The sequence below is a fragment of the Peromyscus californicus genome, unplaced genomic scaffold (assembly GCF_007827085.1).
Source record: "Peromyscus californicus insignis strain IS unplaced genomic scaffold, ASM782708v3 Scaffold_18__1_contigs__length_77618521, whole genome shotgun sequence".
In the NCBI taxonomy this organism is placed as follows: Eukaryota; Metazoa; Chordata; class Mammalia; order Rodentia; family Cricetidae; genus Peromyscus; species Peromyscus californicus.
The window spans coordinates 27,338,318-27,366,254 of NW_026294480.1; the positions used below are offsets into that span (position 1 = coordinate 27,338,318).

The 27,937-nt window shown below is 42.4% G+C and overlaps 1 protein-coding gene and 1 long non-coding RNA gene across 4 annotated transcripts; one reads left to right on the plus strand and one right to left on the minus strand.

Moving 5' to 3' along the window:
- The first annotated feature begins 51 nt into the window (after positions 1-51).
- Positions 52-11,431, plus strand: LOC128113426 (uncharacterized). Of its 2 annotated transcripts, none has more exons than XR_008219443.1 (4): positions 52-165; positions 8,223-8,305; positions 10,315-10,487; positions 11,166-11,431. It is a non-coding gene; the product is annotated as an uncharacterized LOC128113426 (long non-coding RNA). The 2 variants fall into 2 exon arrangements; XR_008219444.1 differs by having other exon boundaries at positions 10,319-10,487.
- C1qtnf3 (C1q and TNF related 3) lies at positions 4,599-27,161 on the minus strand. Of its 2 annotated transcripts, none has more exons than XM_052743122.1 (6): positions 26,355-27,161; positions 20,856-20,967; positions 18,373-18,527; positions 15,981-16,110; positions 10,450-10,549; positions 4,599-6,711 (listed from the first exon to the last, which is right to left on the minus strand). In XM_052743122.1, exons 1-6 carry the CDS (start codon positions 26,655-26,657, stop codon positions 6,552-6,554), a joined length of 960 nt encoding a protein of 319 aa, XP_052599082.1. In that variant the 5' UTR covers positions 26,658-27,161; the 3' UTR covers positions 4,599-6,551. The 2 variants fall into 2 exon arrangements, with proteins under 2 accessions (XP_052599082.1, XP_052599083.1); XM_052743123.1 differs by having other exon boundaries at positions 26,574-26,790.
- Between the last annotated feature and the right edge of the window lie 776 nt (positions 27,162-27,937).

Below are 27,937 nucleotides of genomic sequence, written 5' to 3' on the forward strand. Positions count from 1 at the left end.
GTCATCCGGGGCCAAAGTCTATTTGGCTGGTCTGCTTCGTTCTGATGGTCAAGTTCATGTGTAAGTCCTTGCCCTTGAGAACTCCGGCGTGTGAGGGTCCCTCTCCGGAAGCTTTCATACTGCCACCCGAATCCCTGCCTCCATCCTTCAGTGAGTGACTTAAAGGTACTTAAGCACCTTACTATTTAAAACAATACAGGGCGACAAGCACATTTCCATCGGTGGGCCACAGGGTGTCTCCCTTGCCGTCCTGAAAATGTAGTTTCCTTCCAGTTTGAACACGCCCTCCTAGATGCCTCTAGTTTGAAAAGGAAGGCATGAGGGTGTAGCTCGGTTGGGAGAGTGCATGCCTAGCGTGCATGAAGGCCAGCACCGCTTCAAATGCCCGTGGTGTGGACTCCTATCACCCCAGCGTTTAGGAGAGTCTGGGATATCAGAAGTATTGTTGTTCATCCGGGGTTGCATGAGAGAACTTTAAAAGTGGTTTTGGTTTGTCAGCTTTGGTTTTTTTTGGTTTTTTTTTTTTTTTTTTTTTTTTTTTTTTTTTTTTTTTTTTTTTTTTTTTTTTTTTTTTTTTTTTTGGTTTTTCGAGCTAGGGTTTCTCTGTAGCTTTGCGCCTCTCCTGGAACTCACTTGGTAGCCCAGGCTGGCCTCGAACTCGCAGAGATCCGCCTGGCTCTGCCTCCCGAGTGCTGGGATTAAAGGCGTGCGCCACCACCGCCCGGCCAGCTTTCAGTTTTATGGACAATGACAGTTTCGAGTTAGAAACGTTTTCAATCTTTAAAAAAGTACAACAAAACCAATACCCCACCCACATTTACAGGTCATTTTCTCAGTAGCGGGTGGAGCCTGTGTGTAGGTGGCCAAATGCAGTTTTTGAAAGCTCTAGGAAACTGAATAAAGCTAGACATGAATTCTAGAAAACTCTGGCACAGGTTCTTAACGAGTGAAATAATAAAGACAATAAAAGCAAAGGCGAAATGCTACGTAGTTGTAGCCAAAACTCTTTTAACCAGCTACTGAGTTTTAAGATACTTCCAGGCAGGGAATCTCTGCTCTCCCAGAATGAGCTACTTCCTGCCAGGAGCAGACAGCCTCTGCATGGTCTCCTATGCTCTCTGCTTGTCTGTTGCTGTTTCATGTGTCTACCCTTGTTCCAGCCTAAAGTTCCCTCATTATCTCCGCTTCTTTTCTTTGCACTTTGAAAAACTGGAAAGGGAAGAGGAAATTACAAAGAATGGTATGGCTGACTTCCACACTGATTAGCATTTCATCAGAGTGCTTCCATCCTGTTTCTCTTAAAAAAAAAAAAAAAAAAAAAAAAACAATGGTACAGATGTGGCTTCAGTGTACATACAGGATCATATTCACATGCATCAAAGGTCTGAACCAGCATCATGCTGTACAAATCATTTCAAAGTACTGTGTTATCCAGAGGCCCAGACAAAGCAGGGTGTACTAGGGAATCTCAACACTCCAGATCTTTCCTCTGGCACAAACTGTCTTCTGTTAATCAGAGGAAACAATAATATAAATAATGCATATACAATTGTATTCAGATTTTTTTAAAACAAAAGATACTCATGAAGCATTATTTGTAATTTAAAAAAACTGCAATTTTTGGTATGGTGGCACACACCTGTAATCCCAGCACTTGGGAAGTAGAAGCAGAACTATCAGAAATCCAGTCATCTTTGGCTATATAGCAAGTCCAAAGCCAGCCTGGACTACATGAGACCCTGTTTCAAATCAACTACAACAATTACAAACAAACAAAATAAAGAAACAAACAAAAAAAAAAACCATAAAGCACAAAAGATTATATAGGTAAGAAGCATTAAAATTATACTTTTGTATTGGTATGGGTGTGTTTTGCCTGCATGTATGTCTGTGTACCATGGGCATGCCTGGTACCTGAAGAGGCTAGAAGAGGGTGTTCCCTGAGAGAACTGGAGTTACTGGTGACTAAAAGGTGCCATGTGAGCACTGGGAATCAAACCTGGGTCCTCTAGAAAAACAGCCAGTGTTCTTAAATGCTGAACCATCTCTCCAGCCCCTAAAATTATATTCACAAGTGGTTCTAAATAGCAAGTTGGAGTGCTCTGTTGGGTCAAGATAGGGAAATATGTGGAGAACTTGTCAAATGGTGTATTTTATTACTATGTTTGAAAATAAAGTTGTAAGTCTAGGGTTTCTGTTAGTCACAGAGTGTTCATGCTTAAGGTGCTGGGCTTAATCCCCAAAACTGCAAAACAATAATAAAGCCATAAATATATATATAAAGGGACCTGGCCCTTGCTGCCTGTGGCTGTTGAAATCTGCTTCACACTATGGCCACACTTTTAACCTACTATCCTCTGTGGGAAACTCAGAGAAGGCAGGAAATTGAATGGTTGAGTAGCACTGTATCTTGCAATCGGTAGATGTTTACCAACTCTAGCCACGTCCTTTGGGATTTATATTCTCATTGGAATATACATTTACTTTGATTTGACTTTACTGTTTTTTTTTCCTTTGTGTTGAAATGGGATTGAGTCTAGTGCCTTGTATATACTGGGAAAGCACTTCACTACCTGGGATATATCTTCAGGCCTGTTGACTTTCTAGGTTGATTCAGGATCTTGCCAAGTTTCCCAGGCAGTGTGAAATTTGTGATTTTCCTGCCTCAGACTCAAATGACTAGGGTTAGAGACTTACACAATCCAGGATGGCTTTTTTATTTAGACTTCAACTCTTTTTCATGATGTACTCCCTTTATTTATTTATTTATTTATTTATTTATTTATTTATTTATTTATTTATTTATTTTTACTATTTCAAATGATCCAAATAGCATCTTAAAATGTTCTTAATACATTAGATCAAATCCTAGAAGATGGTGTGAGTGTGTGTGTGTGTGTGTGTGTGTGTGTGTGTGTGTGTGTGTGTATGTATTTCCATATATGCTTATGAAGTTTTTCTTGCTGTAGTTTTACCTAAGGACAGGTCAAAATCTTCTTCCAAGATACTTACTAGATTAGTGGATACTCTGCTTCCTCCAAACACTAAGTTGTGTGTGTATCTATATAATTTTTCTTATAGATACATGAATAATACATAAATAAATGTGATGATATATTGTGTACTCTAATAAACTTGCCTGAGGATCAGAGGACAGAGCCAGCCACTAGATTAGACATAGAGGCCAGACAGTGGTGGCACACATCCTTAATCCTATCACTTGGGAGGCCGAGATCTGTCTGGAGCTCTGTGAGTTCAAGGCCACATGGAAACAAAGGTAGGCAGTGGTGGCACACACCTTTAATCCCAGTACTGGGAAGCACACATGCCTTTAATCCCAGGAAGTGACGGCAGAGATGAGAAAGATATATAAGGCGTGAGGAAACAGGAACTAAGGCAGTTCAGCTGAGACTTTTTCGGGTGAAGACTCAGAGGATTTCAGTCAGAAGATTCATGGAGTTGGTGAGGTAATAGGTGGTTGCTGTGGCCTACTCTGCTTCTCTGATCTTTCAGCTTTTACCCTGATATCTGGCTCTGGTTTTTTTTTTTTTATTATAAGACCATCTTAGATTCAAACAACAAATAAATGTATGCATGTAATGCTTTTTCCACTGTACTTACTCACTTATCATGGTTGTGGCTTTAACTTCCACAGTTTGAAGTAGAACAGCAAAATTGGCACCAACTTTTTCCTTCTTCACAGTTCCACAGAGATGTTACTGTAGTTTTAGCAGCCTCACTATATGATTTTTTTTCTCTTTCCTTTTGAAGCACAAGCTCTCACCTTTTCACTTCAGGGAAGTTCTTCATGGCTTCTCTTTGGCATGTCCAAATTACCAGTATCACTCCTTTGTGTTTGCTGCCATTGTTGAGCAAAATAGGTGTTACTTGAACACAGGTGCTGTGATGTGATATGATAACCAAGACAGGCAAAAATTGCCCAACAGGCTGGCATCATATACAGTATGGGTATGCCAAGCAAAGATTCATATCTTGTAGTGAAGGAGTAGGAGAGCAGGAGATCCCATTAGTCTACTCAGAATGGCATACAATTAAAATCTTATTATGAGTGTCTAGGATTTTCTATTTAGTATTTTCAGACCTCAGTTCACTGCATGTATTTGAAACTGCAGAAGATAGTACTTCAGATAAGTGACTACTCTGTAATTAGGCCATATGAGTAAAAGCACTGTAGAACCATTGGTAATTATTTTGACCTTCCACCTCTCTTCACCCACTAGTACTGATTGGCCAATGAGGTCATTTCATCCTCCCACAACCAAATCCACGAGCAGCTCTGCTAGGATGAAGGTTAGAATGTTGGCATGAACACAGAAAGATTGCAGGTGTGTGAGGAAGACCCATCCACTCAGATACCCAGGTCTTAAAAGGGAACCGCTAACCGCTGATGTCATAAAGGATTGCGGGATGGAGTAACTGGAAGTGGAGTCTTCTGGAGATGGGTGACCTTGCTGTGTGCACATCTCTCAGTTGTGTGGCTGTTCATGCAACCAGGAAAATATTTTTGCTTTCCATTAACCACACGACTTGTAATTATATAACAATTATACTTATTAAGAACATTTAAAAAGCAAACATGTGATCACCAAGAGGGTATTTATTTCCACATACGCTTATGTAGTTTTTCCAGCTACAATCTCATCTAACGCTATGCCAGAATCGTCCTCCAAGACACTTAGTAGGTAGTGGATAGTCTTCAGATATGAAATTTCTTTGGTTCTTATGTAACAGTCAAATACCTTTTGCACTTCTGGGAAATGTTTGTGGCATTTGATCACAGTAAACCTTCACCTTGTGACTCCACAGCTCTCGGCGTAGAAGCACACACTAAATCACAAAAATATTTTCTGATAAGGCAAATAATGGAAAATGGCTATTCACTTTAAAAGAGCATTAGATGCAGGTTCAGGAGGAGTTTAAACAAGTTTGTGGATAAAAATGATTAGGTCAAAGGTTGGACTGGACGTAGAAGCCAATGAATTAGTCAATAGGACAACCCTACTTGACTTCCATTGCCTCTAGCTGTCTGGTGAAAACTTGAAGGAAGTTTGTGGTTTAAATGCCTTTGCATAAGTTTAAATTGTTGTAGAAAATAAATTAAGGGCTCGTTACTTTAAAGAGAATTGATTATGTGATATTTTTCAGATAAGCACCTCATTGGTGCATTTTAAATATGATTTAACACCAGGGTAAACATATCACAGTGATACTTTCTTCAAAGAATCAAACGGGTACTGAAGATGTAGCTCAGTAGAAGAGCACATGCCTCGCATGTACAAAGCCTTGGGATTGAGCCTCAATAATACACACACACACACACACACACACACACACACACACACACACACACACGTATGTATGTATGTATGTATATATGCATGTATTTGTGTATGTATGTATATGTGGTACTATCTGTGAGTGCCAACTTATGGAACATTCTATGAAAGTGTTTGGATGAGAAATTTAATCCTTTTTTTGATAGATTCTGGGGTGGGGAAAGCTAGGCAAAAAGCAACTAGCACCTTCTATAATACTATGGAATATTAAAAATGCTTTGTGAACATTAGTCAAGTATGATAATAAAGAAAATAACATCACTTTTATTGAAAACATTTAAGATGTGTTATTATGTTTCCCTTAAATGGAATACACTTATATTCTGAATCCATTAGTCTGCTTGTATAGACTTAAGTTCACAAGTCCTTCAACATAACATGCTATATATAAAATATAAACGTTTTGGATAATCCTCAAATTAAAAAATGTGATAACATCTGTACTGTATCAGCTTAATCTTAACTCAGCTGGTTGTGTAGAGTCAAGAGAGCTCTACTATAGTCAGAATAATGCAATGGCAAAGAGAAGATCTGGTAAGCCAGATGTGATAAGCCCAGTTCTGGATTATGAGAAAATGTTTTATCTGAAAATCTAAGCCATTAGAACTGAATATTAATTTACATGTTTGTTTATGTTTTTGAAGAGCAACCAATTATTTGTGGCATTGTAAATAATTTTACTATGACTAAAAGAACACAAAGCCACTAAACCAAACGCTATTCCCCAGTCTAGCTTTACAAGTGTTTCTCCAGAGAGGTTCTAGTGAGTCTTCTTATTCTTGGCCCAGCCCTGTCATAATCAGGCTAGTCTCTGAAATGTTGTGAAGAACAGTGGACTAGAACTTGGTTGATACTACATTGAAACAGAGCACCAAAACTCTTTGCACATACCTCCTTTGAGGTGAACACTTATTTCCAACCTGCATCAGATGACATTTCCTTCAGACATGTAGGGAAGAGTGAAGAAGATGCTGAGTATTTCCCAAGGTCATCTGGGAAGGTTACCTTGTGGCCTATTCTTCTGAGCCTCTGAAGCATCCAACATGATTGGTGTACCAGTTGAACAAGTAGCAGAGTGACCAATACAACAGTTAAATACTCCATATAGGACCCCCAATTCAGCATCCCACCAATCCTAGCAATCCTAGCTCAGCTACAGGTCTCCCCCAAAGTGGAGCCATCCTATCCTTCTTGTCACTTAGTTTCAAAGAGCAGGAAGCCTGCGAAGGTGGAGAAGCGCTGGTGGTCCCCGTGGAGGGCACCATTGCCCATTCTCAGCCAGACTTCATCCCCTTTGGCCAGCTTCAGCACTGCGTGGTTGCTGGATGTGTCTGATTTCCCCTTCGTTTCATAACTGGAAAGAAGGAGAGGGACGCACTACTTAGTCTTTGCCATGCAAACCCAGATCCTGAGCATATTCTGTTCCCACCTTCCATGCTTTAGGTGTCGTCGTCGTCGTGTGTTAAGTTCTCTAAATGGCATCCAAGTGGAAATAGCATGAACCACTTCTAGAACTGTCCAATAAAACCTCCTCCTTTTTTGCCTCTAGAATATCAACAACTGCAATGTCCTTGAAAGCCATTTGTAAATAGCTGTAAATTCAAAAATTCTTGAAGATTACTATGTAGAAGAGAGCTTTCTTACTCCCATGCAGACTGGGAACATACACCTGAGATTATCTTACCAAAACTCCCTGGACTACTGTTAGATGAGGAAGAAAGAAAGCTCTACTATGTTTGAACCTTTACATAGAGTCTTTTTTTTTTTTTTTTTTACAATGTGTGGTGATATTTTATTTGTGCTCTAATAAACAAAACTTGCCTAGAGATCAGATGAATAACCAAGGATTATAAGTAAACACAACAGTTATGCAATGTTAGCACACACCTTTCATCCTATCACTTGGCAGGCAAGATCTCTGAGTTAAAGGCCACACTGGAAACTGAGCCATGTGTGGTGGCACACGCCTTAAATTCCAACACTAGTTAACCATGGAGGTCTGTGCAGACAGACAGGAAATGACAGAGCTGGGCAGGAAGAGGAAGTGATGTAGCTGGACAGAGAGAGCAAATCAGATGGCAGAACAGCAAGGCATATAGGCGTGGGTAGATAGAAAGTAACTCACATTTGGAAGCTGTAGAGTTGGTGAGGTAAGGTTAGCTGTGGCTTTCCCTATTCCTCTGATTTCTCTCAGGCTTTCACCCCTATATTTGGCTCTGTAATTTTCATTTAATAAGACCATTTAGAATTTTGTCTACAACAATGGCTTATTTTCTTCTTGCCAATCTGGAATTTGGTATTCAAGGAAGGTAACTATCAACAACCAAAATGAAAATATACTTGATAACAGCTGAGCAGGAGGCAAAGTGTAAATAAATACTGTGAGCTGAAAAGATAAAGACTGATATGTGATGGTTTGAATGAGAATGGCCCCTCGAGGTTCATGTATTTGAATATCTAGTCCCCAGTTGGTGGACTGTTCCATTTAGGAAACATTAGGATGTGTGTGGCCTTGTTGGAAGTGGTATGTCATGGGGAGTAGGGTCTTTGAGGTTTCTAAAGCTCATGACAAACCCAGTCTCATATTTCTATATTCATTCTCTCTCTCTCTCTCTCTCTCTCTCTCTCTCTCTCTCTCTCTCTCTCTCTCTCTCTCTCTCTCTCTCTCTCCCTCTCCTCCCTCTCCCCCTCTCCTCCTCCCTTTCCCTCTCCTCCCTCTCCCTTTCCCTCTCCCTCCTCTCCCTCTCCCTTCTCTCCTCCTCCCTCTCCCTTTCCCTCTCCCTCCTCTCCCTCTCCCTCCTCTCCCTCTCCCTTTCCCTCTTCCTCTCTCCTTCCCTCCCTCTCTCCTGCCAATTTGTGGATCAGGATGTTAGCTCTCAGCTACTGCTCCTGCACCATGCCTGCTGCCGTCCCCCACTATGATCTTCAAGGACTTAGCCTCTGAAACTGTAAGCAAGCCCTCAGTTAAATGCTTTATTTTATAAGTTGCCCTGGTCATGGTGTCTCCTTACAGCAAATAGAACAGTGACTAAGACACCGTGTTATGCTTGGAAGATATTTGGAAAAAGCACGGTAACATAGACCTGGTATACACACACCACCTAAGACAAAGGATTCAAGAGAGGTAAATACTCTGCAGATTTTAGATGTTTCTTTTAAAAGATGAGTTTGGAGAAGAGCAGGCATACTTGAAAGATGAATAGAGTCTAGACAATCAGGACTCTAACAAGGTTGAAAAACAAACAAACAGAAAAGTGCTTTTATAACTGTAAGAGCTGGGACAGAGCTGATGTGTTCCCATTAGGAACTTTCACTCAGAGTCATACTCTGCTTATCTCATAGAGAGAAAATGTTGTCTTTCTAACCAAACCTACTATTTAAAATGTCTCTTGGTAATAATGACTGCATTTAGAAAATGGCAAAACAACAAAGAGTCACAAGGGTAACAGGCTAACTGTCCAGAAAGGATCCTGGATCTGATTCCCTAACATGTCACTGACTGTGAGCAAACAGAGCAAAAGCCTTCTATGTGTCTATGGAAGCCATTGCCAAAGACTCAGCCTGGGTTAGAAAGACTTGGGATATTTGACTTTGTTCTCAGATTTCTACCAGTAGGAAGTGGAGCATGAGAAAGCCCTCAGACAGAAAGAACTCCTTACTCTTTGCATATGACCATGGAGAAAAGGAGACAAAGAAGAACCTTCAAAGGATAGACTCAGAGGCCAAAGAGAAAAGCAGCTGAGAGTTCACTTATGAAAAGAACTATTCATCTCTGAGTTCTGGGTTTGAACTGGTGTAGGCTGTCTCCCACAAAGACCGAGACAGAGAAGTGTGTCCTCTAGGAAAGAGGAAGAGCTGGGTGGATATTTGGGAACCAGGGGCCTGGAGAGAGCTGGCTGTCCACCAGAGTCCATTCTCTCCTTGTTCTGGATTTGATAGAAAATGTCCCCCACCAGCTTGTGTGTTTGAACACTTGGTCCCGAGCTAGGAGAATGCTTTTGGAGGTTGTGGAATCCTTGGAAGGTGGATCTAGCTGGAGAAAGTAGGTTGGAACAGTGTTCCCTTCAGTGCACATTATCTCCAGATTCTCGTACTTGGCTTTCCCTGTTCCTCGACCACTGAGGTGTGAGGAGCCCTGCCACACACAGCTTCTACAAGGAACTCTTTCATGCTGTCCCTGCCGTGATGGGCTGAGTCCTCTCAATCAACCCTCCCCTAAGTAGTGTCTTTGCAGGTGATGGCCACAGAGATGAGAAAAGTGGTGAGTGCCCTCCTGCCCAGGAACTGGACTAGTTTCTTGCTGCCCTCAAGTTGGTTAGGTAGGGCTGCCCCTCACCACCACCACCGCTTTACAATGCTCCCTTCTACTCTGCCTGCCACCCTACTTCCCCATCATGGAACCCTTGCCCTGGATTGCTTAAGGTTCTGGTATGTCTGAGCTACTGTGTCCTGGATCTCTAAAAACAATGTTACCTGTTTTAACTTATCTCTTTCCCTTTCTTATTGAGGGCAGACTCTAGAAGAACACAGAGATCATGACAAGTGATAAAAATTACAGGGGAAAAAAAAAAAAGAGCCAAAAAGTCTTTCACGGACAGATTATAATCCGCTTAATTAAAGGGGGGTGCTGGCTGGCTGTATGTCCTAACAACAGAGCATGACGTAGCAGTTTCTAAAATGTTTCACCCCAAGGAGCTCCAGCAGGTGTTGAGTATCAGTAATGCACAGCATAAAGAAAAGGATCTGTTCTAGCTTCCTCCATCGGCCAGTGGAGGCTGTGAAGACTACTAATAGTGCCAACTTCAGGCGAAGGGTGGGTAGGGAAGCAGAAGACACCAAGTAGAAAGGGAAATAATGAGTTACAGAAAGGATCTGAGTGGTGATTATGAGGCGTGCTGCTGGTAATTTGCCCAAGGTCTCTTAATCTACTTGATAAGTTCATTACTGTTCTTCCCAGACAGACGTGATAACCTAACCAGCTGGGGATTCTCATGGAGAACAGAACTGCCATTAAGCTCTTCCCTGTCCATGGACTTCCTCTGTTCAAGTGATGGCAGCACTCGTGAGACCTGTGATTGATGACGTCACATACCTGTACATGCTGAAGACTGTGTTGCCATTGTGCATAAGGTACACGTACACTTCCTCCACATCCTCATGCTTCATCATGCTGAAGGTGAAGAAGTACACACCTGGAAAGGACAAGGATTTACTCATTCACTCATACATCCAAGATGAGTCAAGTGATTTCACACACGGCTTGATTGTAGTCTGTGTATTGTGTAATTTCATGGCCTGTTCATATGAATATACTTTTGTCTGCTCGCCTTAAAAGTGCTTTGATTTTTTTGTTTGTTTGTTTGTTTTTATTTTTTCAAGACAGGGTTTCTCAGTGTAACCAAGTTACAGGCTGTCCCGTAACTTGCGTTATAGACCAGGCTGTCCTTGAACTCACAGAGATCGCCTGCCTCTGCCTCCCAAGTGCTGGGATTAAAGGGGTGTGCCGTCACACCCAGTGCTTTGATTATTTTTAACTTGATGTGTTTCCTATTTATACTTAGGAAGAGGAAGATTATAAAATCATTAAGAAAACTAGTCAAACGTGAAATTAAAATGGACAACTACATTCCCCAAATGTAGCCATGGTGGTAAAATATTAGAGCACAAGTTCCATAGTTCTAAAGAAACAGTTCAGGTCATTTCTCATATGACACATTGTAAATAATGTTTAAATAAAAATATTCAACTTTAACCCTGCCACAACACCTTGTTAGTAAAAGTGTATTCTTGCTGATTTCCATGTTTCAGGTTTTGAACTACTAGCAATACAAGAGAAAAAAACAGAAATATCTACAAGAAAAAAACTAAAGATGCAATGGGCCATTCATGTTTCTTTTCTATAAAGATATCAGCTATGAAGATCCTTCTGATGTTGAGCCACAAAAGAACAATTATGCTTTGTTACGTGTCAGAGATGCATATTTGATGGCAATCAGAGATGCCCATTCAAATACTTAGAGACTGGTTCATAGATGAAAAGCAAAGACATGAAAATTAAAGGACTTCAAGAGATAGCTTGTATGTGTCTAGTGTTTTCCACTTCATAGGATTTCATTTTACGCACACATAACAATTTTCAGTGCCTCCAGAAAATAGATTTATAATCGAAATGACAGGAAAATACCTTAGTCTTCCTTTAAAAATGATGATACTATAAATAAAACTGGATTGCAGAAACACTTTAGAAGGAGCAGACTAAGAAAGCAGATGGTAGATAATGAGACTCTTAGAATTAGAATTGCAGAAGTGAACCTGTGCCACATGCACATGGGGCTCTCTTTGAGGAAATGGGAGGAGACACACTTGTGCTCTGGTTTGCAGACCTTTGTGTTATAACCGCAAAGGTGGGAAAGATGGTCACCAGTTGGTCATCACTGGTGAGGTTAAAAAGTAAACAGGAAGTATAAGAATTCAAATTATAAATATTATCATCAGGATGGTGTCCAACCAAGAGAGCTCAAAAATCATTTAACTATGAAGTCATTGAACTCAGTGAGACCATTGACCCAACATAGCTAGGCACTTTTCTATGGTACAGATCATGGTTTGCAAAAATTGTTACAGGAAACTTAAAGCCCTCAGAGAAAACTCACAAAGTGATACTGACTGAAGTGTGATAAAAAGATTGTCTCTGTAGTTGCATGCGTTAGGCCATTTCTTACTTAAACAGAGTGAAATAAACCAAAGCACACATTAAAAGCAAGTGTGTTAAGTTTAACGTGGCCACTATATTCGGTGGCATATTTTTTCCCTATCTGTACCATGGAGGGTAACAAGGAAAGAAAACTGAAAACCCGAAACTGAGAAACTGTCGAACTTATGCAACACTATGACACTGAAGAAAATCAATACACTTCAAGTATGTGAAGGTGCTGCCCAAAGCAACAGGAAGCTGGACAGGGCTTCTAGAGCAGCGGAAAATAGATCTCAACCCTGCCAGGAAAAATATACTCCCTGATGGAGAAAGGCCACTCTCAAGTGCTGAAAGACAGTCCTGGGATCAGCCCTACAGGGACAGTTTGCTAGAAAAAACTAGAGAATGCAAAGTGTTTCTCTAGTGGCCGATATCAGGATTTGCCAGCAATACCCAGGTTCCTGAAAGCTAGGGAGCTTCAATGCTGGCTCAGAAGTCTTTCTCAGGAAGTATGGGGACAGGGGGCGGGGAGACAGAGGAACCATGGCCACATAGGATAAAAACACAGAGCAGCCCCACTGAAGAACCTTGTTATGCCCTGTTCTGTTGGTATCCCTGGGAGACCTGCTCTTTTCTGAAGGGAAATGGAGGGGCAGTGGATCTGGGGGAGGTGGGGAGGGGGAGATTGGGGGAGTGGAGGGAGGAAACTGCATTTGGGATATATGAGAGAAGAACAAATACAAAGAAAAAAATCAGTCTCCTGGCAGCAAGAAGAGGCATTGAAATGTCACACGTTCAAGGTTGCCTGGGTCCTTTCCCAACAATCTCCTACAAATAGCTGGTCTAGGAGAAGCCGGTTCACTCAGTCATCAGCTACTTCTTAAAAGTGGAAAGAACAGCAAGAACTATCCAATGGATGACTAGTACCTAAAGGACATGTTGCCATATACCAGATGGAATATATCACCAAATATGTCACCATCCTGAGTTGTAGATATACCAATAAAGCAAATGGTGCTATTCTAAAGCAGAATTCAAGAACCCGTGGTAGAAATAGCCACACCAGAGAAGGAACCAAAAGCTGGGACATTGGGAAATCCTGGTTATATTAATTATTTTCCCAGTAGTTGTGACCAAATACCTGACAAGAAGCAGTTCATAGGGAAGAAAGGGTAATTCTGGCTCCTTTTTATTCCTCGTGTTAAGAGGAATGCAGTTTATCATGGCAGAGAAATTGTGGCATCATCAGTAGGACATGTGACTCAGTGCCTCTGCAGCCAGCAAGCAGAGGACAGACAGGACATGGGGCCAGACTCAAAACTCAAGTCCTGGCCTTAGTGACCTACTTCCTCCAACAACCCCCAGCACCCCTTTCCACCTCCTAAAGGTTTCACAGCCTTGCAAAAACAGTGCCACCGTCTGAGGATCATGTGTTCAAACATGACCTTACAGGGGACATTTCATGTTCACCCTCATTCTGCCTTAGGCCTCCACAGGCTCATGGCTGTCTCACAATACAAAAATGCATTCATTTCAATTTTTAAAATCTCCATTGTTCTTAACAGTCCCAACTCTGATTACAAGTGCCAAGTATTCTCTTCTGAGAATCATTCTCTTAACTGTGGGTCTCTGCACAGGTCAAATCCAAATTGCATACTTCCAACATAATGACATGGAGTAAATATTCCCATTCTAAAAGGGAGGCATGGGAGCAAAACCTACCAGGGCAAGCATCAACCCAACAGCTCCCAGTCTGGATCTGGGGTCCGTGGGAGAATTATCTGACCCTGAAGGGCTTTGGCTGCCCCGCCCTTCCATCTCAGCCACCTGTACCAAGTATATATGGTTTCTCTCTTAGGGCAGATCCACTCTATGACTGCAGGCTTCCTTGCTGGAAAACCCCAACTTTCGTTGAAAATCGAACATCTTCAACATTCTAGAGACTCCATTGCAACTTCACAGCTCTATGAAGCAGCCTCTCACATCCTCTTTGTAGGGGCTCTGACCCTGCACACATCAGATGGCCTCAGAGGCTCTCTGGAGCCTTGGTACCAGACTGCAAAAGACTCCACGACCCAGTGAATCTGCCAGCATTACTGTCTACAAAACCAATACCATGAGAACGCTGCTGGCAGCTTCTACTGCCAGCTCAAAATAGAGCCTGGCCTACCTTGCACCACTGCTGTAGAAGCCTCTATGTGCCTTGGAGGCTGAGTCTGGGAAAACACTTCCCTGGGTGGCCATATTGGAACAAGAACCCCTTTAACTCCCCTGTGCAGTCTACATTCCTGTGAGCATTCTGGCCTTCCAAACTGCCACCAGGAACTTCTTCCACTAAGGTCTGCTCATGACATTCTAGGGCTTTTCTAGTCTGAAGTTCCAGACACTTCCACATTCCTCCTGCAAACGAACTCCAAGTGCTTGAGAACCACATGGTCAGGCTGAGGACAGCAAGGGCCCCACTGTCCCATACCAGTTTACTGTATTACTTTTCCCATTGCTTTGACCTAATACTTGAAAAGAAGCAACTTAATTAAAGAGGATTTACTTTGCCTTGCCGCTTAGGAAAGGACAGTGTCCATCACTGCTGGGAAAGCTTGGCATCGGGAGCGTGAGGCAGATGTCACATTCCCACTGAAGTCAGGAAGCATAGTAAGTGAAGCCAGACTGATAGCTCAGGACCTGTCCCCAGTGACCCTCTTCTTTCTTCAAGATCCACCTCCAGAAGGTTCCACCCACCTTCCAAGCCACGGTCACCAGTGGGGGCCAAGTGTTCAAACATGCAAGCCTATGGTGGGCATTTCACATTCAAACCGCAACAGTAGTGAATTCTGAATAAATTCCACAATCAGTGGCAGTGTGCTGCCCAGTGGATTTCCCCATTTTGGTAATCAGATTTTAGTTATACTAAATGTAAACTTTAGAGGAAACAGACTAAAGTGAGTACAAACATTTGGCAATATTTTTGTAACTCTTCTGTAAGTCTAAAGAACTTTAAAGTAGAAAAAAATATTAAAACAATGGAGTTTTTTTGTTTCATTCTGTTTTTAATGGGTCAACTGTCCAGACATTTCAAAGCTTTTGCTGATGGTGTCATGGGTCAATGAGTGTTTCCCTGTCCTGATAAGAGGAATATATGTCTACAACATTTACAGAGAGCAACCTTGCAGAGCTGATCCAACTCATAAAGGCATTTTCTCTTTGACTCAGTGATTCCATTCCTGGTACATTAGCCTACAGGTATATCTGTATGTGTTCTATTATAAATTGACATATGAAAAGTACTGACAGCAGACTTATTTTAATAACAAAATGTGGAAACAACCCAAAGGATCAATAACAAGGAAATGGCTAGGTACATTTTCATATGTTAATTATAAAAAAACAAGTCATTACTTGGAAAGATTTTTAAAACATTATGGCAAGTCTTTCTTTTAAAAAAAAAAACAAACTACATTCAGAATATAGAGTATGCTAGTTTTCATATAAGATTAAATATATTTTTCATAAACTTCAAAAATTGTATTATTTACTCAATTTTTAATATTAGAAATAGATCAGGTATTCCTTGGGGTAGTGACAAGGGACACAATTATCACACAGTCAAACTGAGAATTATGTTCTGGGGACTTTGAAAATCAGCGCTGTCTGTGCCGTCTCAGGGACATCAGACCATTTCCTTTTCTCTGTTCTTCTCTCCCTCCCTTCCTTCTTTATTCTCATCCATCTGCCTTCCCACCTCCCCTCCTGTCCTCCCCTCCTGTCTTTCTGTCTTTGATTCATTCTCTCTTTTCCTTCCTGTGTTTCTTCTTCTTCCTTTCTTCTCGCACCCCATCCTTTCCCTTCCATCTCCCTACCTCTTCTTCTCCCTTTCCCCCCTCCCACCTTTCTCTCTTCAGTGGCTCCACTCACTGATGTTTACATCTCACCTGATACAGGGGCCCCAAATCTACCAGTCATGACATCAAAGAAGTTTCCGATGTTGGTCTCCACACTGCTGAAGATAATGCCACTGTTCTGATTGCTGAAGTGAGTTGCTAGAGAAGCCATGAACGCAATCTAAGGAGAAAGCGGGTGTCAGTCCAAATCTGTCTTAAAGAAAAACACTCTTATACAGGTAATTTTATCGCAACGTTATTTGTGATGGAAAGCCCCAATATAGATACCCAACAATAGACAAAGAAGTAAATAAATTCTAATAATTCAGTGTGTTTTATACTATATTGATATTAGTCTGCACTAACAGTTCTAAACATATTTCAAAAACTACTAGTTCTTAAAAGCTACTTTTTTAAATATTAAAATTCTGTTGTCAAGTAAAACGGGAAATATTTGGATGAAGTTCTCGGGCTGTAGTATTAGATGCGTGTCTGTGTATTTATTACATAGAAACTGACAAAAGAACAACTTCTTACTTTTGTTCACCTAGGGAAATGTCTTTTCATTCATTAGTTAAAAATTAGGCAACACTTGGCCGGGCGGTGGTGGCGCACGCCTTTAATCTCAGCACTGGAGAGGCAGAGGCAGGCAGATCTCTGTGAGTTCGAGGCCAGCCTGGTCTACAGAGCAAGATCCAGGACCAAAACTACACAGAGAAACCTTGTCTCAAAAAAACAAACAAACAAAAAAGAGTAGGCAACGCAAGATTATTGTGACTTACTATCGGACTTTGTTAAGTGTGTCTAAATAAGTGGAGTTATTCGGTAGTCAACCTGAGAAAAGCATCTTTGAGAATATCCCTAAGTGGCTAGCAAGGTGGCTGAGCAGGTAAAGGTACTTGCTGTTAGGCCTGATGACCTGAATTTGATCCCCACGTGGTGGACAAAGAGAACCAACTCCCCAAAACTTGTCCTGTCCTATTTGTTTTCACAGTGAAAGGGTCTTGTATGAATCATCTTTAAAAGGCAAAAGAGAGGATTTTGATACCAAAATATAGAAAAAGTGGTTAAATAAAATCAGAAATCTGTTTGACGATTGGAGAAGCAAATTTTCTAAGCATAATTTTGCATAAAATAAATATCAAGTAAATTGGGGCCAGAAAATTCAAGAGAGCCAAAGAAGCAGTTACTGTGAGCAGCCCCATCTGTAACTTATGACTAAACCCTTGTATTTAGGAAACCTTGAGAGCCTCAGCTCAATCCATAAAAATGAGTGAGAACAGTTACTCTAAGAAACCTGTTCCCTGCTCCAACCGTGAGATCCTGTGGATTGGGGAATTATCTGTCTATCTGGGTCCTATCTTAGTTAGGTTTCTATTGCTATGAAGAGACACCATGACCATGGCAACTCTTATAAAGGAACACATTTAATTAGGGTGGCTTGCTTACAGTTTCAGAGGTTCAGTCCACTGTCATCATGGCAGAAAGCATGGCAGACAAGGTGCTGGCTGCATCTTGATCAGAAGGCAACAGGGAGTGGACTGTTGCACAGGCCTTGGCTTGGGCATATATGAGCCCACCCCCACAGTGACACACCTCCTCCAACAAGGCCACACCCACTCCAACAAAGCCACACCTCCGAAAAGTGCCACACCCTACGAGCTTATGGGTGGGATGCCAATTACATTTAAACTACCACAGGTCCTAAGATAAGAGATTGAGTCTGAGCTTAAATATGAACCTCAAATTTCTGTGTCCCTTAAGTTGAGAATGAGGCATCATTATTGCTCCTTTATGGCTACTGCCATTGTTGCTGCTAGTAGTGTTCTAAAACTAGAATTTGAATAATTAAGAGAGCATTAGAACAACTCTATCAAGAAATGGTTTCACTTGGTAACACTATTGGAGGGGATTTGAAAGTCAATGACAATCCCTTGAAAATAAACAGCAGGAGTGAAATAATAAATTCTTTAACATGTAATGGATGATAATAACCCTCCTTTATGAACTTTTTTAGTTTGCAAATTTTAAAATTAAAACATGATTTCGTCATTTCCCCCCTTCCCTCTAAAATTCATGGCCTCTTTTTTTTTATTGTTTTGTTGTTTTTGTTTGTTTGCTTTTTGAGACAGGGTTTCTCTGTGTAACAGCCCTAGCTGTCCTGGAACTCAGCTTTGTACTGAGTTGGCTTTGAATTCACAGAGATCAGCCTGCCTCTGTCTCCTGAGTGCAGGGATTAAAGGCGTGCACCCCAAGCCTGGCTTGTGGCCTCTTTTTAAAAAATTAGTATTGTTACTTATAAAAATTCACAAATACATAAATATGACCTGCTGAGTCCATTTAGTGTTGCATATATATGCTAGTTTACTGGAGCCTTTGGCTCCTGGTCCCTATGTTCAGGCAGCGTTAGAGGTGCCCCGGAGATGTACAGAGGGTGGTTTACCTGCAGCTCTGGCGGCACCCCTGGGTAGCCCTTCTCTCCTTTGGGGCCATGCTGCCCCCGCTCTCCTCGAGGCCCCAGGTCTCCTTTGTCTCCTTTCTCACCTTTGGCCCCTTCATGGCCAGTGGCTCCGTTATTTCCATTGTTTCCGTGGTTTCCTTTAGAAATCAGAAATCATATGAGAAAAGTGATTCACTCCTACCACAGTGTATTTTTAGACAAACGCAGCTCCTTCCTTCAAAAATATCCAAACTCAGTTGTAAAAGGAGAACATTAAAGCAACCCTGACCACAGCCCTTTAAAGGGCATCATCAGATGAGCTCTCATTTACTGGGCTCTGAAATAGATGCCAAGACTCCAGAGCATGCTTTTCTGTAAAGTGAGGAATGAATGAAAGACTGTGCACAAGACCCACCATCACATTATTATTAAAAGCAGATGAGACTAACAGACAAAATACCCAGCAATGCTCGAATGGCTAGATTTTATCAATGGTACATTTTATTACATTATGTATTCATTAAAATATTTTAAATGATCAATGTTACAATAAACATCAGTGATTTTTTTAGTTAAGGTTGTAAATAAGTAGGGATGGCATAGCACTATTTTAGTTTGAATCATTATATATTTATATAGTATATCCATAGGGAATAAAAAACTAATTCTAGTTATTATCTACAGTTATTTATAGTTTTTTCTGATTGGATGAAACATGGGTGCTTTTGTGTTGCTCTATATGTTTTTCCATCTCCTTCAAATCTTCTACCAAAGATTTGAAGCCATTTTATAATTGGGAGAAAAACTCATCAAGTAACATAATAAGTTTTCAAATCAAGAGTCAAGTAGTAAATTCCAAGGTTCACTCCTCTGTTCAGATGAGTTCTGCACCTGTTTCTTATTCTCATATTTGCTAACTTCAGGCTCTTTTGCATTATACTTGTATGTTATCTTTGACAGGGCACTAAATCAGGCTTGCAATGCTCTCAGACAAATGAGCCTTGACTATTAGATTAAAGTGTTCTGTTACAAAGGTACTTTCCAATGGGAAATACTGAACCAAAGCCAGTGTGCCCTGTAACCTCAGAAAAGGTCACAGAGACTAGAGATCCTTTGTTTCACATCATTCGCCCTGTGAATGGATGCCTTTGATGGTCAATGACATAGGCTTTAATATAGGATAGGGTTTGGGGTTGTTTTTTGTTTGTTTGTTTTATTATAAATTTGGTTTCACATGAGAGGTGCAAAAGAGTTAATTCAGTTTTGATAATTATTAACATCAATGGGGGAAAGTCTGGGAACACAAGTAGACTTCTTGTAGAAGGAACTCCTCAGGGGTGGGGGCAAGTAGAAAGGCTGGCCTAAGTCGCCTAAGACCACCAGAAATATCAGATATTTATATTACAATTTGTAACAGTAGCAAAAATAGTTATGAAGTAGCACCAAAAATAATTTTAAGATTAGGTGTCCATAAGCATGAGGGACTGTGCTAAAGGGTCACAGTATTAAGAAGGTTGAGAACCACTGGTCTAGAGGAATCTGATGAGCTCAAGAACATTCACTTTGCTGTCGTGTGTTGCTAGAGCCCAAAATGTATTCATGAGTTCAAGGGAGGCATGGAAATCAACTAGAAACAACAAAGATTGGTGAAATTAAAAAAAAAAAAAAAAGCCTAAGCCTAAAATGACGCAGAAAATTATACTCCTCAGTGGATGACAGAGCGAAATCCAGCAAACTTTCCTTTCTGCCTGCCTCCTTTAATATGTTTTAAGAACGTTATGGTATGCTATGTAAAGTACACTATGGCAGAAATGCTGGCTGCTGTGGCTTAGATAAAAGTCTCCCCAAAGCCCATATGTTAGAGGCTTGTTCCCCATGGAAAGTGATGTAAACTCCAAGGGGTGTGGTCTAGGTAGAGGTTAGAGGTCACTGAGGACATGTGGTCTGAAGGAGGTTGTAGGAACCTGGTCTTTTTTGCTCTCTCACTTCCTGGGTATCATGAGGTGAGGGGCTTTGCTCCCCCACAGATCCCCCATCATGAGGTAGTGCCTCACTACAGGCCCATTAAGTAGTCTCAGCCAGCCATGAGAGAACCTTCCAGAACCATGAGCAACAGAAACCTCTTCTCTGTGTAAGTTGGTTATCTCAGGAATTTACAAGGGTAAAGAAGGTGACTAGTGCATAGATGCTAAAATGGGTCTCAATTCTCAGTAAGGGGCTCTGTCCACAAGCTGGTGAAGAATCCCCCCCTCCTTTGAGTCTCGGTGGGCATGCCTGAAGCCTCTTGGGTTCTCAGAGTAGTGTGGAGAATCAACGCTATAGAGTAGTGTTCCACTTGAACTGACCTAATGAACCCAACTCCCCTGCCAGGTTCTTCTCTTTGCATTTCCCATGCATGCCCAGTATATGTCAACCTGGAGTTTGCTCTTGGCTTGTTTTTGACACAGTCTGTTATTGAAATTGCAGTGCAAACTGTGTGTCCTTACCTGGAATGCCAGGAGGGCCTGGAGGCCCAGGGGGCCCCTGGTAACCGCGGAATCCATAATCTCCATGACAACACTTGCTGCAGTCTGGGGGCAGTCCTCCGGTTTGTGGAGACTTTAAAAGGATGGAAAAAGAAACTTTAGGTAAAGATATTTGAGAGCACTTAAGAACTTTTTAACTTCCTCTGGCCTTCACCCTTAGAGAAGTTTACCTTCACGCAACTCAGTCACATCAGAAAAGATAGTGTGGGACATGAGGAATATCTGAAGCATGTGGGCTAGGGAGGAGTGAAGGCAACAGGAATTCCATGTGGGTGTGCCTTGGGGTGATGTGAGGGCGGGCCTGTGCAGACAACAGGGGTGGTCTTGGACAAGCCTAGGACAGCAAAAGCAGACTCTCCCTCAAAAGAGAACCCAGAAGCCTCTTCTCTCTCAATACCCAGAAGTCTCATGTACAGTTAGACTACAGTAACCCTCAAAGCTAACCACCAACAACTTCCAACGTAGTTACTAAACACCACACTCCTGATGATGGCTTAAAGGTCTTAGGAACCCTGTAACTCCACCTTCCCAAACCTCTAAAGCACACAAATCACTGAGGAAACAAAGCATTCTTTAGTCTGTATATTTCCTTATTTATTTTCAAATTGAAAAGTAGAAATATAGTTATCATAAACAACAGCTGTTTTGAGATATGCCTGTACATCCTGGTGGAACGGCTAGTTAACGTATGCATTGCCTCACTTGCTTTCCTGTGATGAATACATTCAGACTCTGCTCTCTTGGCAGTTTTCAAGAATTCAGTACGCTGCTGTTAACTGCATTCATCCACAGTACGCTGCTGTTAACTGCATTCATCCAATCGATGTTTATTATTTACACCTCGAGCAACTTTAACTTCGTGATAAGTATTTAACATTTCACAATTCCTCTTCTAAATTTAAAGTGATTATCTTCTTGTGCAAACTAATATTTAATGAGCGCAAATGCGTTCTACATAGGCTCACATGTGACTTCCAATAGAATTCTTCTTTGTGCAAAGATAAAATTCTAAAGCGTATTCTTACTGTGAAGGACCTGGAGACCTAGTGAACTGGCTGGTGGGAGAGTCACAACTTGGGAGATCTGGATCCTCATCTGCACTGGCAACTGGCCTTCTCACTGTGTCATGCAAAATACTTGTGGAAACTTTCCTAGACCCCAGTTATATTCAGCAGTTTTGAAAACAGCACATTGTTGCTAAGGGCTTCATTGTGAAAAGAAAAGGAGGGGGGTGGAGTGGACAGACCAGAGGACAAAGACGGGGCAAGAGGCAGGGAAGGAAGAAGAGGGAGGAATTTATCATTCCAGTTTTCTCTGCCACTAGACCTCCTCCAAGGAGAAAACCGGAAGAAAGCTTCACATGACTACACATTTATACCTCACTTTTATCAGTTGGTCTTATAGGCTTCATCACTGTCCTTCCTTCTCCCTAAAGTTTTTCTTAAAACTATTGAGGTAGTAGCCCATCCTAGTCCAAGCCTTCTGTTGCCACAGCTCAGAACCCAGTGTTGAAGGATCAAGAGATACGTCCTGGAAATAATTCTTAGTTCTGAGTCTTCCAAGCCCAACCGCAGACAGGTATACATTCATATTGGCTAAGGAAAAAAGAATAAACTAATACACTTGGTCAGAGATGAAGACACTTGGAAATCAAACACCACAGCCAACTCCACCTACCACACATCTGAAAAGTGTGTTCATCATCTCCTGATATCCTTTGCTAATGTGAAATACAGGAATAAATTCCAGGAATTGAGAGTTTTGCCAATGACAGGTTTCATGGATAGAGAAGGGGGAGGGGATTCCTTGTGTAAGAACAGAATGGAAATACTGGGATGCTTAGGACTGTTAGAATAATCACTGTCCTGGAACCAGTGTCCCTTCTCAGTTCTGTGTGGCCTTAGAAAGTCACCATTCCCAGACATCAGTCTGAATTGGCCCTGAATTTCCTTTCTAGTTCTAAGAATGCAAGCAAAGATACTATTATGTTTAACTTTCAATAATAATTTTGAAAGACCTTTAACTTTTTAAAATTTCGAACAATTTTATTGCATTTCTTTCTTTCTTGTGCATATAGGACGTGATGTGACACACATGTGGCAGTCAGAGAACATATATTCTTGTGGGTCCTGGGAATCAAGTTTAGGTCACCAGGCTTGGCAACAAGCGCCTCCGCCTGCTGAGCCAGCTCAGACAGGAGATAGCCCTGATACCTCCATTTGTAGATGTCTACATCTGCACACAAGGAAGTGGTGTGTCTTAGTATCCAAGCTAACAGGGGTGAGTGGTGCATGGTCAAGCTATCTGGGGTAACTCCAAGAGCACAGAGCTGCCACCAGTGCAGCAGACAGACGCCTGGTTCTTCTAGTTGGGTGCCTCCCAGGAACCCTCCTATGATGTTTTATCACGTGTTCACCCCTCTGGCTTGTCTTTCAAGGTCTAGTTCAGAGGAACAAAGATGGCACAGCAAGTGGGGAGGGAGGGGAGAGGGGAGGGAGGGAGAGAGAGGGGGGGAGTAGGTTGTGTATATTTGTCAGTGTAGGTGTGCACTCATGAGTGTGCATGTATGTGTGTGCATGTATGGGGGGACCGGAGATCACTGTTAGTGTTCTTCCTCCGCCAGTGTTTTACAAGACAGAATCCCTGAATCTGAAGCTCCCGGGTTAGCTAGGCAGGCTAGTCAGTGAACTTCAGGGATCTGCCAGTCTCGGCAGACCCCCCCTCCCACCGCAGCACTGGGTTACAGGTGGACAGCCACACCTGGCTCTTTAGGTGAGCGCTGGCAATCTACTCAGGCCCGATGCTTGCATAGCGGGGCTGACTGAGCCATTTCCCCAGCCCTCTCTTGAGGCTTTTGGTGGACTCCGAAGTTGGACAGGATATGATTTAGACATTTTATTCTCACTAAGGAAGAATTTGCATGTGGGAAGTCACTATCCACAGCCTCTTAAGTTTATCATCTTCCTTCCCAAATCGGGTAGTTATACACTAGAAGCATGCAATTGAGCAGCGGAGAGGAGAAGGGTATCTGCAAGACAAGTTCCACCCATTTGGCAGAACTGAGTTCTACTATTAATGACTAGAGAAAAAGAACCCACAATTCTTTTCTTGGAGAACCAAGATGGTAGGGGGAGAAGGGAAAGAGGAAAAGGAGTGGGGCTTTAGTGAAGAAAGTGCCAGAAAAGGAGAATGTAGACGTGCAGACTCTTCCAGCTCCAGTTCACCACGGACTCCATAGCCAGCTCCCTTCCGGGTACACAGATCTTATTACATCACCGCCCTGCTATCACAGACAGAACTTTCAGGAGCAAAGTGCAGTCTAGACTCCTTCACTAGTTGAGGGTCCTCCCTTGGTGGACACTCAGATCATCTGCAGTCTCCTCGAACAGCAGAGGGCCCAGCCACACCCAGCTGCTCCTGGGCTCCATCAGTCCTCCGTGTGGCACAGGTTTTTGTCTAGTACTCTTTAAACCTCTGATGTGCACAGCCATCTATATTTTAATCTCTTCTCTTTACTTTCTTTTTAAGGCCCAGTAACCAACACTATTCTTTTTTCCCCAAGTTTTCTTTGTATATTGACCTTGTTTACCACACAGAATTTAATCAAACTTAGTTAATAATTTAACAAAAAAGACTGGTTGGATATGAGTGAAGTTCAATGATTGTCATAATGAAACCTGTTGCTTTGTATGCTAATTTTAAAACTTAATAATTAAAAACAAAAAGATGGAAAAACTGAATGAATGATTGAATGAATGAATGAACAAATAAACTCAGACAAGATTTTGTTCCTAATAGAGCACTTCAGAGTGGCTTGGTGATAGAAGCTTGCGTGTGTTTGTGGTCTCAGTCCCCATCCTACAGCTTGAAAAAGTCAAAGCGGGGAAGTGCTTGAGGAGGAATTGACTGATGGGGGAAAGGAGAATTAGCATAAAGAAGAGGATGGGGGGAGTAAGGAGAGAAGGAAGAACTTCGAGTGAGCCTAAATTCGGTCTGTGCATCAATCCCACTTGTAGAGGAATGGTACTGAAAGCTTCCAGGATGTTCCTGACTCTGAATCTCCTGGGTAGCTCCACGTGGGTCTTTATCTGAAGATGCTTCAGGAATCCAGGGCTAGGAGACTAGGATGTGGGGTGGAGCAAAACTATATTGGGATTTCAGTGGCCTGGTTGGTGTTGATCGCCAGGAAATAATCCAAGACAGCCTATAGTACTCCACTGGACCCCTAGGAAAGACGCCATCCATCAAGATGGACTAGATACAAATTAAATGAGGGTGAAGATCATTAAAAAGTTAGATGAAGATCACTGAAACAAGCATCTTTAGACAGAAGACAGTCTCTGAAAGAGGCATTCTTTTTGCACACCCCCTTGACAAAGCCCCTCAGAGCGACTTGGAAACTGCACTGTGTGGTCCGGTTACGTGTCTCAGGCTTATTCCAGTTCTGCTGCTGAGTCTGTGTGGGATCCCAGTCTGACCACAGAACCAGAAAATCAACCAAGACTTGAGGGGGCAGGGGTTAGATGGCAGCCATGTGAAAAAAAAAAAAGCTCCAGGGACACTATAAGGCCTCCATTCTACGGTTCTTGTGGTGATAGGCACTGCTTCAAAGATCATGGAGTCCAAAGGACCCTTCTCTCCTCTCCATCTAGCTTTAGCCTTTGTCATGCTTGGACTCCAAGTACAAATAAGTTTCTTCCTGCTCTTGCTGCTTTTGATTAAACTGACGTTTGCTGATTTGCAGTTAACTCTGCCAAAAACCCACACTCCTTCCTATGTTACCTAAAAGACTTAAAGAAATGTCCTCCAATGCTGAACTTTTGCCCCACCAAATAGATCAAGTTCGGTCATTAGGAGACTGAGTTATTCAATAGTTTGTAATTTAAATAGGCAATCTTTTTTGTTTGCTTGTTTCCTTTCCTTTTAATGAGTTAATCTGTTAAGAAAAAAATGTCTAAACAAGAAGGCTTAGCAACCTAAATTGCTACAAAACAAACAAAACGAGAGGGAAATGTTGCAGAAAGTTCACAAATCCAAGTAAAGCAGGCTTCACTGGATTTTGGCAGAGGCAAAGGGCAGCTTCTCCCTGCTGGGGAGGATTAAAAAGAGTCCAGTTCTCTTGGGATTAGCAAATAATTATCTACAGCAATGCATCTACCCACATGGGTCAGCCTCTCTTTCTGCATCAACAGAGCAATCAAAATAACAACAGTAATAAAGCCCCAACACAAAAGGAAGCTGACTCCTCCTGCTCCCCATTCTGATGGGGCAGTGCCACTCTGTCCCAGCTCATCAGGCCAGCAACTAGGAGTCCCTGTTGGCTCCCAGAACAACCCCGGAGTCACCCACAGATAGCCCCAAATGCTCACGGAGCGCTGATCTTAAGAATCATAGTTAAAACAACAGCAACATCAGTCATTTAAGTTTGCAAAGAAATCCTTAGAAGAGAATTCCGAGTACCTGGCCCCAGAATGGGTTGATCTGGGCTAGGTCCTCTACCTCAGGGTGTGGAAGCTCATCTGGTCTCAGGGGTTTTAGGTCTGTAGAAGTGTTATTATCCACAGTCCCAGTTTTAGGGTGGCTCCGCTCTCTCACTTTCTCCCTCCTGGAGCCGCTACGGCCAGTCTGCTGGTGGCTCTGCACTATCCTGGCCACCGCGTTCTTAGCTCTTCCGCTCACCTCCATGTATTCATCTTGACACAGGCAAAATGGGAGGAAAAGCAGAGCCAGCAGGTGCCACCAGACGAGCTGCCTCCTGAGCATGGCTCACAACAGAGCCGCAGCGTCTCCCTGGGAAGCTGATGGGGGCTGTAGGTGCCGTGGTCGCCTCAGGCAAATGCCAGGTCTGGAGATGAGAGCTGCAGCCGGCTGGGTGGTTTTATACTTTGGGTGTGTAATAAATAAGGCTACAGTCATGCCAGAGTGACAGCAGCCCTCCTCCCAGACAGAACAGCCCCCATTCATCACATTCCTGCACCACAGGCAAGACAGTTTGTGTGCACGGCGTCCAGTTGGTGGGGTTCATAAATGTCACACCTTGGCATGCTTTTTTGTGTGAGAGTGAAGAAAATGTACACAACCAGCTGGAGACAGAGATTGTGTATCTAGTGGTTCGCTTTCATGATTAGACATGGAAAGGCTGTGCATTTGTGGTCTAAAATGACTTTTGGAAAAACCTACCCTTGAGCTTGCCAGGGAATCCAGCTCAACTGTATCAGTTCCTGCAATTACAGCAGGAACCCGTTCAGGTCAACGGAGGGAGGTCTCGCTCTGAACAGAACAGATTGCTCTTTCCCACTTTGGGCCACGGCAAGCAGCGTATTCTCCCTCCCAGGTACCAGCAGGAGCCGGCATCGATTGACTGAGAAAGACTAATCAGGGGCAAAGGCTGAGTTTGGCTGAGATGTTTCCCCATGCTAAACTTTATTTTCTTCTTCTTTGCATCTCTAAAAGCAGCCGGGCGGTGGTGGCGCACGCCTTTAATCCCAGCACTCGGGAGGCAGAGCCAGACGGATCTCTGTGAGTTCGAGGCCAGCCTGGGCTATCAAGTGAGTTCCAGGAAAGGCGCAAAGCTACACAGAGAAACCCTGTCTCGAAAAACCAAAAAAAAAAAAAAAAAAAAAGCCACCGCTGAACACCAGGTGATCTAAGTTCTTGCTAGGTGGAAATACAACCTACTTCCTTGTTAAAAGACATTCTTCTCAGGCTGCTCTGTACCTGTGGAATGTTGCTGAGCAATACCAAGGAAGGATGGAAAACACCCAACCAAATATACTATTCTAAGGGCTCAAAATTGACAGAATTACCATTCCTTAAAGTTCCTGTGCTTGTATTGACTAAATCAAAGAACAAATAAACACTCCTAACCTCTTTTGTGATAATAAATTTAGAGAATTGATAGTGTTGCCGTTAAAAACTGCTTTTTTCCCCCCTTTGAAACAGGGATTCTCTGTGTAGCAGCTCTGGCTGTGCTGGAACTTGCTCTGTGGACCAGGCTGGCCTTGAATCACAGAGATCTGCCTGCCTCTACCTCCCAAGCATTG